The sequence below is a fragment of the Paramormyrops kingsleyae genome, chromosome 10 (genome assembly GCF_048594095.1).
Source record: "Paramormyrops kingsleyae isolate MSU_618 chromosome 10, PKINGS_0.4, whole genome shotgun sequence".
Taxonomy (NCBI): domain Eukaryota; kingdom Metazoa; phylum Chordata; class Actinopteri; order Osteoglossiformes; family Mormyridae; genus Paramormyrops; species Paramormyrops kingsleyae.
The window spans coordinates 6888112-6900126 of record NC_132806.1 but is presented as its reverse complement, the minus strand read 5'-3'; the positions used below and the strand labels follow the sequence as shown (position 1 = coordinate 6900126).

Sequence of the window (12015 nt, the reverse complement as noted above, 5' to 3'; positions counted from 1 at the left end):
AGCTCCCCGTGATGATGTTGTACAGGTCGCCTACCTCCGCTGGCCTCCCGATGCGTCGCCGCAGGCAGCGTGCCAAGCATGCCCGGCCGGCGTGCTGGGGCATGTGGGCCGCTCTCTGCACCTCCCTACCGCTCAGCTCCTCGTTCACCAAGTACAGCTCCTTGCTGAAGAGGCTGTACACATCTTCTGTCTTCCTGTCGATAGTACGCTTGATGGCCTAGGTGGGGAAGGTTCTGGCTGCTATATTATATACTCAGGCAGTGCATGTCCCTACAACAGGATGTGCTATAACTGATACTCAGACTGAGAAATGGATTGATGGATCATAGGAGAAGATGAGACACTTCAGGATCAACTATAACTCCTAAAGAGTGTAAGTGACCACCTGAACCCTACATGTACAATCCGATTTCCAAAAAAGCTGGGATGCTGTGTAAAATGTAAATAAAAACACAATGCAATAATTTACAAATCATTTAAAACCCATTTTCAACTGAAAATAGAACAAACACAACATATCAATTGCTGAAACTGAATGTATTGTTTTATGACAAATATATGCTCAATTTGAATTTGTTGCCAGCAACATGTTTAAAAAAAGTTGGCACAGGGGCACATTTACCACTGTGTCGCATCAGCTCTTCTTTGAACGACACTCTGTAAACATTTGGGAACTGAGGAGGCCAGTTGCTGGAGTTTCGAAAGTGAAATGTTGTCCCATTCTTGCCTGATATAGGATTTCAACTGCTCAGCAGTTCAGGGTCTCCTTTGTCGTATTTTTTGTTTCATGATGCACCAAATGATGTCAGTGGGTGACAGGTCTGGACTGCAGGCAGGCCAGTCTAGCACCCAGACTCTTCTACTATGGAGCCATGCTGTTGTAATATGTGCAGAATGCAGTTAGGCATTGTCTTGCTGAAATATACAAGGCCTTCTCTGAAAAAGATGTTTAGATGGCAGCATATGTTGCTCCAAAACTTGTATATATTCTTTAGCATTAATGGTGCCTTCCCAGATGTGCAAGCTACCCAAGCCATGGGCACTAATGCACCCCCATACCGTCATGGATGCTGGCTTTTGAACTGTCCGCTGATAACAAGCTGGATGGTCCCTCTCCTCTTTATCCCAGAGGACGTGGTGTCCATGATTTCCAAAAAGAATGAGTTCGGGTCCGGAGAAGTCGGCGGCGTTTGTGGATCATGTTCAGATATGGTTTCTTCTTTGTGTGGTAGAGTTTCATCCTGCATTTCTAGATGCCGCGACAAACTGTGCTCAGACAATGGTTTTAGGAAGTGTTCCTGAGCCCATGCAGTGATTCTCACTATAGAATCGTGTCTGTTTTTAATGCAGTGCTGCCTGAGGACCCGAAGATCATGGTCATCCAGTATTGGTTTTTGGCCTTGTTCCTTATGTACAGAGATTTCTTCGAAATGATATTACTTATGAATGATGAATGATGATGAAATTTCCAAATTCTTTGCAATATTAAATTGAGGAACATTGTTCTTGAATAGCTGCATGATTTGCCCAATGCAGTCTTTCACCTAGTGGTGAATCTCTCCCTATCTGCACTACACAGAGACTCTGCCTCTCTGGAAGGCTCTTTTTATCCCCAATCATCTTGCTGACCTGTTGCCAATTAACCTAATTAGTTGTGAGATAATCAACCAGGTGTCATATTTTAGCATTACACTCTTCTAGTCTTTTGTTGCCCCTGTCCCAACTTGTGTGAAATGTGTTGCTGGCATCAAATTCAAATTGAGCATATATTTGCCATAAAACAATAAAACTTCTCAGTTTCAACATTTGCTATGTTGTCTCTCTTCTGTTTTCAATTAAATATTGGTTTATATAATTTGCACATCATTGAATTCTGTTTTTATTTACATTTTATACAACGTCTCAATTTTTTTTGGAATTGGGGTTGTATATGAATGACAAAGATGCCCTAATAAATGCAAGTGGTCACCCTAACCCTAAGCCTTATGTTAGTGACTGCAGACTGTGCAGGTTGTGTGCCATGTTGTGTATCGGGTCAGACCTCTCGGTCAGCCAGGTCCTGGAACACGTCAAGCAGCCAGACCCCTTCCTCTACTGATCTGACTGTCTCGAAGCCCGTGTTGATCAGGTCCTGCATCATCACCTCAAGGTCCTTCACCGCTGCCCGGAAACTGTGTAAGAAGGGAGAGTGGCAGGATACACGGGAGGCAGGTGGCGGGTGTACAGAGGGTATGGCCGCATGCTGGAAGAAGGCATGCGCAGCAGGATAGCTAAACCAAACACACGGTGACGGGAATGTGGGGCAGGCACAGTGTTCTCCTTAGACACACACACACACACACACACACACACAGACAAAAGCTCAGCTGTCTCAGCACACCACCCCCCATGACTCCAATCCATCACGGAGATCAAAAAGACACTGCCAGCCCCCTGCTCTGCCCCTCCCCCTCTGGGCCACTGAGAGGTGGGCAGCATCTGTCCAGCAGGGAAGCCAACCACATCAGCTGTCCTGCTCCCTATGGATCTTCATTACTTCATTTAAATGAGTTAAATCGCCCATTTCAAAAGCTGTCGATCGCTGACCTGGAGGCTACGCTGAGCCAGAAGCCCCGAAGGTCCCAGCCAGACAGAATCCTCACAGTCACAAAGCACAGCTACAGAGCAGTGCCTCGGTAACTCCATCATGCATGCATTGTAAAATTTAAAGTTTAAAGTTTAAGTGGCTTTGCTAATGTGTTTCCTATAAAGTGCAGTAATTCCTCTGCCCAGCAAGTGAAATCATTACTGGCTCCCTGGTGCCTGTGGAGGAGGGGGGGGGGGGCACAAACCGGTTGTGGTCATCATGCCAAGATGTGTTCTTGATGTCCAGGATGGCCTTGCCCGCGCCACGAAGGGCCTGCAAGCTTCTGCCGAAGGCTGCCTCAATTTCCAGCAGTCTGCGTGTCAGCTCGAATCCCTGGCGGCCCGCGAAGCAGGGCACGGGGAGTTGGGCACCCTCCTGGCGCCGGGCAAACTGCTGCTGGCAGCTGCACACCTGGTGGAGTGGTGAGGGCACGGCCAGGATGCCACGGAGAGCGAGGGGGGACAGAGCATGCCAAACAAGAGCGTGGCGGCTTTCAAAAATATGCAATAAGACAATGAACAAAGCGGCTGCATTGTGTTTGCTAACTACCATCAGCTGTGCTGTGGAGTGCAGGGCTGCTCAAAGACACGAGTATCTCTGCAATGCATTAGCGCAGAAAGGCTCAGCTCTCAAAACGTAGCCCAAGCTCACGAGGACGGCTCACCTCCAGCAGGACTTTGCAGCGTTGCACAAAGGCGTCGACCTGGGCGAAGATGCTGGTCTGGTCTAAGACCCAGCCTTTACTGGAGTACCTGTCCAGGAAACAGCGAAAACAGATGCCTTATAGACAAACCGTCATCGTAATGACATGACTGGCTGAACTGGGAGCTGCCCCATCAGTGGGCATGGGGAGCTCAGCAGGTTAGGGATCTATGCTCTGGTCCAGAATGTTCTGAGTTTAAATCACATGGCTGGCAGCATAATCATATTACTAATGAGCTCATAAACAAGGCCTCTATCCACAGCTGCTCCAGGAGTGCTGGCTGATTACTCACTGATCCTTATTGTATGTTGTTTTGGATGAAAGTGCCAAGCAAAATAAAGGTAGATATAATGATCCTTATCGCTAAGTCCTAAACCACCATTTCTGGCACTTTCATAACACTATAATTGTTCTATAAAATTACAGTTGACACAAATAACATACATTAACATGTGAAGCAAGAAAATAAAGCAGCAAAAGCAGGAGCTGTAAGAAGCAACCCGGACACCAGTGAAATGCTGACTTGACTCTATGGGACTGGTACACCTGTGAAGGCTGGAGCTACATTGGCAGCCCCAGCGGATACTGTTACGTTTCACATAAAGCGCCATTCATCAGCCTGGTGGTCAGGACCGGAGGAGCGACTCACTGCTCTTTTAAGGCTTTGATGTGAAATCCGATGCTATTAATTTTGTAATTAAATAACAGCTGGCTCAACGCATGGAGAAAGAGATAAAGTGTGTGCCTGAGAAGGGTGGGGGCAACAGGGACGGAGGGCGAGGGGAGGGGCGAGATTGATGGAGAGCAAGAAAGGGCCACGGTAAGATGAATTGGAGGGGGGAGAGAAAGACAAGAGAGAGAGGCGACCAGGAGGACAGGCAGGAGAGAGGACTGTGGAGGTCGAAAGTCCCTCACCCCCTTAGAATCACAGAGCTTGTCTCAGATGCATCTGCTGTGTCTGCGCTTCTCAGGTACAACTGCTCTGTTTGCTCATCTCACGTTTGTGACTGCTGTATTTGCTCATGTCAGGTATGTGTCTGCTAAGTCTGCCCGTTTCAGGTGTATGTTTCCTGTGTCTGTGCTTCTGTTGTGTCTGCATGTCTGCTGTGACTGCTAATCTCAGGTGTGTCTCGCATTTGCTGGTCTCAGGTGTATGTCTGCGTGTGTGCTGTGTCTGTGCATCTCAGGTGTGTTGTATTTGCTTGTCTCAGGTGTCTGCTGTGTCTGTGCATATGCTGCATCTGCTCATCTCAGGTGTGTCAGCTGTGTCTGTGTGTCTACTCGTCTTAGGTGTGTCTGCGCGTCTGCTCATCTCAGGTGTGTTTGTGCATCTCAAGTGTGGTTGCTAGCTGCAGGAGCCCTGTCAGCTGAGCTCAGCATATGCAGACACCAAACGGAGCACTCCTTCTACTCTTGGTAGATTCTGGAGAAAAACAATATCCATCTCCTGTGATTCCATACATTTGATTTGTATGTGCCCTGTGCTGGATAAGTGGTTGAAATATGGAGGCATGAATGGATGCTTCATAATCATAACCAGAGAACAAATATTGCAGACTTCTGTTACTTTTTCTGCTCATCCTGATACAGTCTTTATAACAGGTGAATGAGAAGCTTGGTGAAATATTTAAACATATCTCCAAAATGAAACTATGTCAGCGTGTTATTAGGTAGCCAGATGCTCAGATCTCAGACTCTGTGATCAATAACACTGTCAGTGCTGTCTATTATATCCCAAGATGGGTGTGGCGTATTGTGCACAGTTGTGAGGAGTGTGAATATGGGCAGTACAGGATTGTTGTGTGTATCATGTGTGCATGCATTTGTGTTTGCTTAAGGATAGGGTTATCTGCAGTGACCATGTGTGCGGCAGTCAGGAAGTAGGGACAGTGGGGCAAGCTTTCCTCTGCCCAAGCTTTGAATGAATTTAACATCCCTTAATTGGATTGGGTGGATCAATGCATGCTAGAAAATGGAGATGACCAACTGGGCTGCAGTGCAGTGCATGTGATGAGCAGCTGTAGTGCACTGCCATTCTTACATAAAGCGCAATGCACATCATTTATACAGGTGGAGGAAGAGGAAAGAGCAGAGCACTGGACAGTAATATACAGTAAAGAGATCTTATTTAGAGATGGTGAGGGCACTGGACAGTAATATACAGTAAGGAGGTCTCATTTATAGATGTGAGGGCACTGGATAGTAATATACAGTAAGGAGCTCTCATTTATAGATGATGAGGGCACTGTACAGTAATATACAGTAAGGAGGTCTCATTTATAGATGGTGAGGGCACTGGATAGTAATATACAGTAAGGGGGTCTCAGTTAGAGATGGTGAGGGCACTGTACAGTAATATACAGTAAGGGGGTCTCAGTTAGAGATGGTGAGGGCACTGGAAAGTAATATACAGTAAGGAGGTCTCATTTAGAGATGGTGAGGGCACTGGAAAGTAATATACAGTAAGGGGGTCCCAGTTAGAGATGATGAGGGCACTGTACAGTAATATACAGTAAGGGGGTCTCAGTTAGAGATGGTGAGGGCACTGGACAGTAATATACAGTAAGGGGGTCTCAGTTAGAGATGGTGAGGGCACTGTACAGTAATATACAGTAAGGGGGTCCCAGTTAGAGATGATGAGGGCACTGTACAGTAATATACAGTAAGGGGGTCTCAGTTAGAGATGGTGAGGGCACTGGACAGTAATATACAGTAAGGAGGTCTCAGTTAGAGATGGTGAGGGCACTGGACAGTAATATACAGTAAGGAGGTCTCATTTATAGATGGTGAGGGCACTGGACAGTAATATACAGTAAAGAGATCTTATTTAGAGATGGTGAGGGCACTGGACAGTAATATACAGTAAGGAGGTCTCAGTTAGAGATGGTGAGGGCACTGGACAGTAATATACAGTAAGGAGGTCTCAGTTAGAGATGGTGAGGGCACTGGACAGTAATATACAGTAAGGAGGTCTCAGTTAGAGATGGTGAGGGCACTGGACAGTAATATACAGTAAGGAGGTCTCAGTTAGAGATGGTGAGGGCACTGGACAGTAATATACAGTAAGGAGGTCTCAGTTAGAGATGGTGAGGGCACTGGACAGTAATATACAGTAAGGAGGTCTCAGTTAGAGATGGTGAGGGCACTGGACAGTAATATACAGTAAGGAGGTCTCAGTTAGAGATGGTGAGGGCACTGGACAGTAATATACAGTAAGGAGGTCTCAGTTAGAGATGGTGAGGGCACTGGACAGTAATATACAGTAAGGAGGTCTCAGTTAGAGATGGTGAGGGCACTGGACAGTAATATACAGTAAGGAGGTCTCAGTTAGAGATGGTGAGGGCACTGGACAGTAATATACAGTAAGGAGGTCTCAGTTAGAGATGGTGAGGGCACTGGACAGTAATATACAGTAAGGAGGTCTCAGTTAGAGATGGTGAGGGCACTGGACAGTAATATACAGTAAGGAGGTCTCAGTTAGAGATGGTGAGGGCACTGGACAGTAATATACAGTAAGGAGGTCTCAGTTAGAGATGGTGAGGGCACTGGACAGTAATATACAGTAAACAGATCACATTCAGAGTTCTCCCGCCTCTTGGCAAAAGAAGCTTACTTGTGATGGATTTTGGAATTACAGAGGTAGTGGTCTTTCCAGGCCAGGCAGCACTGGATGCTGTCGTTGAGGATTTGTTTGCTGGATAGCACACAGCCCTCAAAGATGTGGTCCAGGGAGATCTGCTGGCAGCACAGACGGATGATCTCATTGCTCACCTGAGGAGATGGCAGGAAACAGAGCCCAGCATCAGCCACATCATTCTGCCATGGACGAGGGGCCAGGCAAATTACGAATTTCGATAATGCAAACATGGGATAACTGGGGACAGGCACATAAATATAATGTTCATTCCAAAGCCAAGCAGATTTTACTTGCAATTAGGAAAAAATAGGGGAAATAGAATTAATTTAAAAATGATGAAAATCCCTGATTTCAGCAGGAGGCACACAACAACATAGCACAGAAAGTACATTTTATAAAAGCATAAAACAAGGATATTCCTGAAGCTCTCGAGGGATTTGGGCCACTTTATAATCAGCCACTTTCCCACGCATCAACTTTTTCGTCATGCCTTATAAATAGGATTCAATCAACCTTTTTTGCGGAGGCGGAGGAGGTAAAAAAAAAAAGCCGTACCCCAGTCTGAGAGACATAACAAATGGAGTTAAACGTCTGAGATGAGGCGGAAAGAGATGGGGCGGTCGAGCGGGAGTACCGCGGCGCACGGCACGAGTGATCTGATGACGATAATATCAGTAATAACGATTATTAAGTTTATTGCTATGGCTGTTATTTCAGCATTTTTGCTTTGAATTAGGCCGGAACACCAGAGCAACTGGGTGCCCTAAAGCGTCGCGTGATTAAAAAAACGATATTAAAGCAGACGTTGGATTCTCCGGCATAAAAAAAAAAAACGAGCCAAAACAAATAAAGCGAGGGAGCCCAGGGGGGAGCAGGAGAGAGTGGCATTCGACTGCCGCTGCCGCCGCTCGGCAGCCTTTGATTAGAAATTATCGGCAAATCTCGCGGCGGAAACCAAATTATGAAAGGCTGTTCTGCTTGAACTCCTGGAGCCCTGAATGAAAAGACGCTGGGGTTTAATGCTACAGGATGGATGCCGAATGCCTTCCGAGTCGAGAAGTCAAAGGAAAATACTCTCCCCTGTTAGCCATGCATCAAACTTTGCAACTTAAAATGATGTTATACAAGGGACTTCCAATAAAGAAAGAACAGGAATCCAGGTCACTGGAGATCCAGTGCACATTTTACACCCAGTTAGGCAGCGCATTGCTTAGTTACCGAAGTACTTTTCATGTACATGGCGCTTCAAATCAGCCAGACTTGTTTACATTCAACACAAAAACTAACTTTGCATGTTCCTCAGAGCTGACTCCAGTTATGGAGAGAAGAGGGGCACCCTGGAGATGAGCATCTCCCCCAGCCAATAAGAGTGGGCCAATCTAGCCCTAATACGTCGTGTTCCGTGTGTCACAAGGGGACTATCTACAAGGGACACTCGGCTGTCTCTGAAAACCCAGTAGACAATATGAAACACCAAATGTAAACACTAAAAACACATTTAGAGAATTTTCAGATCCAGAATAGTGGGGTGGTGAAAACCTCCATACAACTGCAAAATATTTTGACAGTAATGTCGCTTGTAACTGTGCAGTCTTTCTGAGAGCTTTGATGCAGAACACACAGTTCTTTTGCGGCAGCATCATTAGTGCCCACAGGCTTACCGGCTCACTCACAAGTGTTCCTGCTGTACATGTGAGTGTCTGCTGGACATAACAACAGCCCTGAAGTGCCAGGAAAGCAACAAACATGAAAAACAGAGAAAGCCGGCGCTGGTCACAGTGCCAGGAGGTCAGGCTGTAATGAACAGAGGTTAAATGCTCTCACTGACCACGGCAGCACGAGAACACGGCATGGAGGAAGACAGGGAGGCCACAGGGGTGAGGGGGGTAGCGGACAGAGAGAGGGGGCTTGGCCCTTTGTGTGCGGCGGGAGTGACCTTGCGGAAAAGAGCTGTGATCCTCTCGCTCGTGTTGTAGTGTGGCGAGTTCATCCAGATGATGCGGATCAGCTGGATCAAGGGAGTTAGTCTGGGGGGCACCTCGCGAGGCTTTAGCTGGGAGAGCTCCTCACAGGGCCCGCCGAGCAGCGACAGGAAGGACAGGTTGGACTGGGCCTGCTGGGATCCATCCTGAGCACACACACACACACACACACACACACACACAGAAGGAGCACTCAGTCAGACTCACGCTCAGACAAAAGCACATGGAGAAGCCGCACTCAGACACGCAGAGACATACTCATAAACAAGACACTCAAATCTGGATGCTTAGTTAGACACACACAGCAGGATAGGGTTATTTATACCGAAATATATCGATATTTACCCAGAAGCAGCAGAGTAGAACAGCATTACGTCTATAAAAATGCTATTTTCTACCCAGAAAAAGATACCAATGCCCTGAAACACAAACCAGCAAACACAGACAACTGGAATGGAAATAGTGAGACAGAGCACACAAATGTGGCAAGAGCATAACACACTGCAAAGAGGGACATAAACATGCTTATCTATGTCATTTTACAGGAGACTGAGCACACGATGACATGAAATAGCTCAGGAACTGAACAAAACAGACAGCCGGTATTAATAAACACGAGTCTGGTCATGGCGTTAAATAATAAACGGCAGACTTTCCGTCGTGACGAGCACGGCAGCATGAAGGCGACAAAGAGGCGCTTAAATGAACGGAGATTGCCAGCTCAGCAGCAGTGCCAGCTTTATGTCGTCGGGCGAGATAAGGAAGCACAAATGTCCGTCTCCCAGTATGTGCATCAACAGACGAAAGCATCCTCTCCATCTTAATTATGCTGTGATCTGCCCAGATCCTACAATAAACGCACATGCTAAGCAGATCTGTATCCCAGTGAACGGGACAGGAGCAGCCAGCCACCTCACTTCCTGGCCTGGATGACATCACCCTGACCTCCCTACACACCTGACTGAAGGCCATCAGTCTGTATGAAACACCCATGCTTGCTTTTTCACTAAAGATCGCAAAATGAAAATATTTATAAATCAAGTGATATTACTTCAATGTTTTCCAGAAACCACCTGCCACCCAAAAAGTTGCATACCAGCCCTTACTATGAATCAGTTGCTCATGAATTATAATCTGCTATCCCACAGCAGTGGAATAGATTGATACTGTTCAGCACAAAGACGGAGGGTTTCCATCAGCCAGCGTTCCTCAGCCAGCTACTACAGTATATGAAGTGCCTTTGTTGTCCTGTCAAAGGCATGTGAGTTGCACTTCTAATTAGCACTTAGCTCCCTGGCATGGCAGCAAAGCAATTTTCGGGTCAAATGTCATCTGGGTCCTGACAAGCAGCCTTCTAGCGAAACCAACTAACACCATAAAAGCATGTTTTTTTTTTTTTCTTTCAAGTGGCAGGTGGTAAAATGGTCAGCTGCCAAGTAAAAGCTCCCCTGCCCTGCCTGCCCTGCCTGCCCTGCCTGCTCCTACAGTCACTAATCCCCCCAGCAGCTCAGGCACCTCGATTTGTTTGGCGAGCTTGATAAAGGGAGGCACGTAGGAGGACTTGGAAAGCTGCAGCGTGGTCTGGACGTGGCGCACGCCGCTCTTCTGCAGCTGTTGACTGATGCCCGACAGGTCGGCGCAGCGGCTCTTCCAGAAGGCGATCTCCTCCAGGGGGCCTGAGCTGCCCCCTATCTCCACCATCTCCTGGGCGCTCAGAGCCTCCTTTATCTGCCGTGTCCAGTGAATCATCACCACTGGGGGGGAGCATACGGGGGGACAATGAAACTAAAGTGACGGAAAAGAGGGACAGTAAGAAAAGAAACATGTCCACACAGCACAGGTCTTCCCACAAGGTGAAGACAATGCCCCCCGGCAGACGTCCGGAAGCCCTGGGTGCATAACAAACAATGAGCATGAGAGGATTCCTCGCCGGAGGGAGTGTGGGATCCACACGGCTCTCTTACTCTCCAGCCTCTGCACCAGCTCCCTGTCCTTTGCGGCGACCTGGGGGCTGAAGCGCAGGGCCTCAGTGGGGATGTACAGTGCCGTGTGCCCCTCCAGCTTGAACCTGGCATCTGCGGTGGAGCGAGACAGCATGTGAGTGCCTGGGGAAAGCCAGGCCCCTGCGTGGCCCACCCTCCAAGCACCAAACCAGTACAGGCACCAGAGCGCCGTCCCCAGTACTACATTACTATCCTACTTCACTACTTCATGTCCAGATTGACAAGGACAAGGCTGCATCATTCCATTAGTGTTGTTATTATTGTGATCAGATTCCACATAATACGGTAATGGGTTACTAAACGCACTAAATCATTTAGGTCTGCGTCACCCAGAACATCAGCACAATCTGAATGGTATCCAAGTTTGATTTGTAGTCTTCACAAGCTGCCAAAACGCAGAGCTGGCCTGGATTTTGTCAGCTGTAGCTTCTATTTGTTGACGGCAGTATATTTGCTAACGCTTACTGCCTGTTTACGAGCCTGTCGGCCTGTGTCGCATTTAGCTGCCTCCCTGCACAAACACGCAGCCCCGGCAGCTTGCCCACAGTGGCTGCGTTTCAGTCTCTCCTCCCACCCCCACACGTGCCCAGCTACAGCCGCTCGGACTGAAAGGCCACAGGCTACAGGTTAAGTCAAATGCGTGTGACTGGGTACTTGCCAATGATCTGGGTCTATGGGCAAAAGGTTGTGGGTTCAAACCTGATGCCATTTGGAAAGGGACACATCTTCTGCAACAACTTCAGAAATGCTGTGTATGATTTACCGGAAACAGGGAGGTTATCTGCATCCTCAGGTGTAAATGTGCATTAAAAGAAAAGTATTTCAGTAATGCAGTTAAGTACCATACTCAAGGGTAAAACTCCATAAGAATTAAAACCAGAACCAACTAATAAACATATTTAAACCCCGGGCCCTAGACCAGTAAGAGCTCCATGACTGATGATAAGCTCTAAACTCACAGTGTATGCGGTGCCTTTTAATTGTGTTATATTTAAATATAGCAAATTGCATACATAGCACTCCAGCAATAAACGAGCTCATGTGTTTAGCTCTTCAGGCATTCT

At 47.3% G+C, this 12015-nt stretch overlaps 1 protein-coding gene across 1 annotated transcript in view; it reads right to left on the bottom strand.

The window, feature by feature from the left end:
* dnah2 (dynein, axonemal, heavy chain 2) overlaps positions 1–12015 on the bottom strand; it is a 95305-nt gene that overhangs the window by 72706 nt on the left and 10584 nt on the right. The window contains exons 6-13 of the mRNA XM_072717204.1: positions 10913–11023; positions 10464–10702; positions 8903–9094; positions 6943–7100; positions 3291–3378; positions 2832–3037; positions 2042–2171; positions 35–217 (exon numbers count right to left, since the gene is read on the bottom strand). Coding sequence (XP_072573305.1) covers positions 35–217; positions 2042–2171; positions 2832–3037; positions 3291–3378; positions 6943–7100; positions 8903–9094; positions 10464–10702; positions 10913–11023 — 1307 coding nt within the window. The remainder of the gene's footprint in view (positions 1–34; positions 218–2041; positions 2172–2831; positions 3038–3290; positions 3379–6942; positions 7101–8902; positions 9095–10463; positions 10703–10912; positions 11024–12015) is intronic.